At 53.6% G+C, this 1915-nt stretch overlaps 1 protein-coding gene across 1 annotated transcript; it reads left to right on the forward strand.

Annotated features, from left to right (window-relative positions):
• Positions 1-389: 389 nt before the first annotated feature.
• On the forward strand, positions 390-1365 carry LOC119343604 (proline-rich protein 4-like). Its single transcript, XM_037614475.1, has 2 exons — positions 390-537; positions 622-1365. Exons 1-2 carry the CDS (start codon positions 396-398, stop codon positions 1113-1115), a joined length of 636 nt encoding a protein of 211 aa, XP_037470372.1. The 5' UTR covers positions 390-395; the 3' UTR covers positions 1116-1365.
• Positions 1366-1915: the final 550 nt, after the last annotated feature.

Genomic DNA, 1915 nt, shown 5'->3' on the forward strand with positions numbered 1-1915 from the left:
TAAAGGGTACGTACGTACTTACACTGCATGCATCCATGCATGGCCATGTGCGGCTTGCAAAACCTATATGAAGGAGAACGACGTGATCGACCACCGGCCAAAAGTCGATCACCGACCAGTTTAGCAATTTTGATCTCGATCACCAACTGAGTAATGACGAGGTGGAACAAATCGATGATCGATGCGTGCAGAATCAATCGAGTTTTCAATTCGCCATCTGAAATTTCGGCGAATTAGCCGGTCTCTCGTTGTCAGGCATCATTGTGCCAGGCTGCCGGCCACCCTTGGACAGCATGCAGCCAGATCATCCATCGAGCTGTGTCGATCTCAATGCGGACGCCTATATAAACCACAGTGCCACTCAGCCGACCCATCATCCATCCATTAACTCAGACATGGCAGTTTCGAGAGCGCTCGTCCTCGGCGTCCTGCTGGCGATCGCCGTCGCCAATGCCGAGGCAGCGTCCGTCGTGGTCGGCCAGGTCAAGTGCGCCGACTGCACCAGGAAGAACTTGAAGGCCGAGGAAGCCTTCAAGGGTAAGCGCTAGCTAGCTACAGTGTAAATGCATGAATGCATGATGGTGCTCTGCTCACTATTGTTCTGCCATGAATGCACAACAGATCTTCAGGTGGCGATCAAGTGCAAAAACGTCCACCGCGACTACGAGAGCAAGGCGGTGGGTGCCCTGGACCGCACCGGCGCCTTTAGCGTGCCCCTGGCCGCCGACCTCCATGGCGCCGACTGCGTCGCGCAGCTCCACAGCGCTGCCTCCAACGCGCCGTGCTCCGGCCAGGAGCCATCCATGATCGTGCCGGTGTCCGAGGGCACCACCTTCGGCATCATGGCCGGCGCCAACACTGCCACGCCGTCCGCTGCGTCGCTTGAGTGCGCGTCCATGACCCTGTGTGGGCCGATCAAGAAGCACATCATCGAGCACTTCCACCACAAGAAGCCCATGCTGCCCAAGCCGGAGCCCAAGCCCCAGCCCCACCCGGACTATGGCCCCGTGCCCAAACCCGAGCCCAAGCCGCAGCCCCAGCCGGACTACCACCCCGTCCCTCCCACGCCCACCTATGGCGGCGGCGGCGGTGGTGGATACCACGGCCACCACTGAGTCTGGTCTGCCACTGTCCGGCTAAGCACCAAAATCTCATCACCGGTTACATGATCAGTGTCAGTGAGTGATCGACGTTACTATTTATCATCAGTTGCTTGCGTAGCCGCGTGGGTATTCTTTGGTGGTCTTCTGCCATTCGCTACCACGTTTTAGTATCTGCACTGCATAGTCGAGAGTTCAGAATAACATTTGTGAGGAACTTGTGTATAAGAAGTTACTGTGAATCAAGTAATGTAATCAAGTCCATTTGAGCCAACGCAAAGTTCCTTCCTAGCTCGGCCTCCACGGCCCCTCTTATCTACACCATTCATTTTGTGTTGCGATTTGTGCAGGAAAGCACCGTCACAAGCATGCACTTGTTTGATGCAGTGTCATTTGCAGGCATTGTCCCATCCGTTGCAGCCAAACAATAATCAAAAGCAAGCTAGGCCTGTATGCTAGTCTCCTCGTGGCTCAGTCTCAGTGGGTGTTCAAAGCTGGTCAAGAATTCACAGGCTCACATGCAACAGTTGCTCTCATGCAGCAGCTTTGCACTGTACATAACACTGTTTACTCTCCTGAACTTTTACCGATGAACATGCAACACATGCAGGCCGAAATATGATAGGAGAGAGAAGAGAATGGGTACATGAAGGAATCTTTGTCCAACCGGGAGAAAGAGAGGGGTTTGCATGGAGAATGTTTTATCTCCACCCCTTCGTCCCATGTGCATTGAGTAATAGTGATTTCTTATTCGAGGAAGTGACTTTTAGAATTTTTATTTGACATCTTTAGAGCATCTCCAGCCACGCCGCCAA

This window comes from Triticum dicoccoides, unplaced genomic scaffold (genome assembly GCF_002162155.2).
Source record: "Triticum dicoccoides isolate Atlit2015 ecotype Zavitan unplaced genomic scaffold, WEW_v2.0 scaffold133907, whole genome shotgun sequence".
Classification (NCBI taxonomy): Eukaryota; Viridiplantae; Streptophyta; class Magnoliopsida; order Poales; family Poaceae; genus Triticum; species Triticum dicoccoides.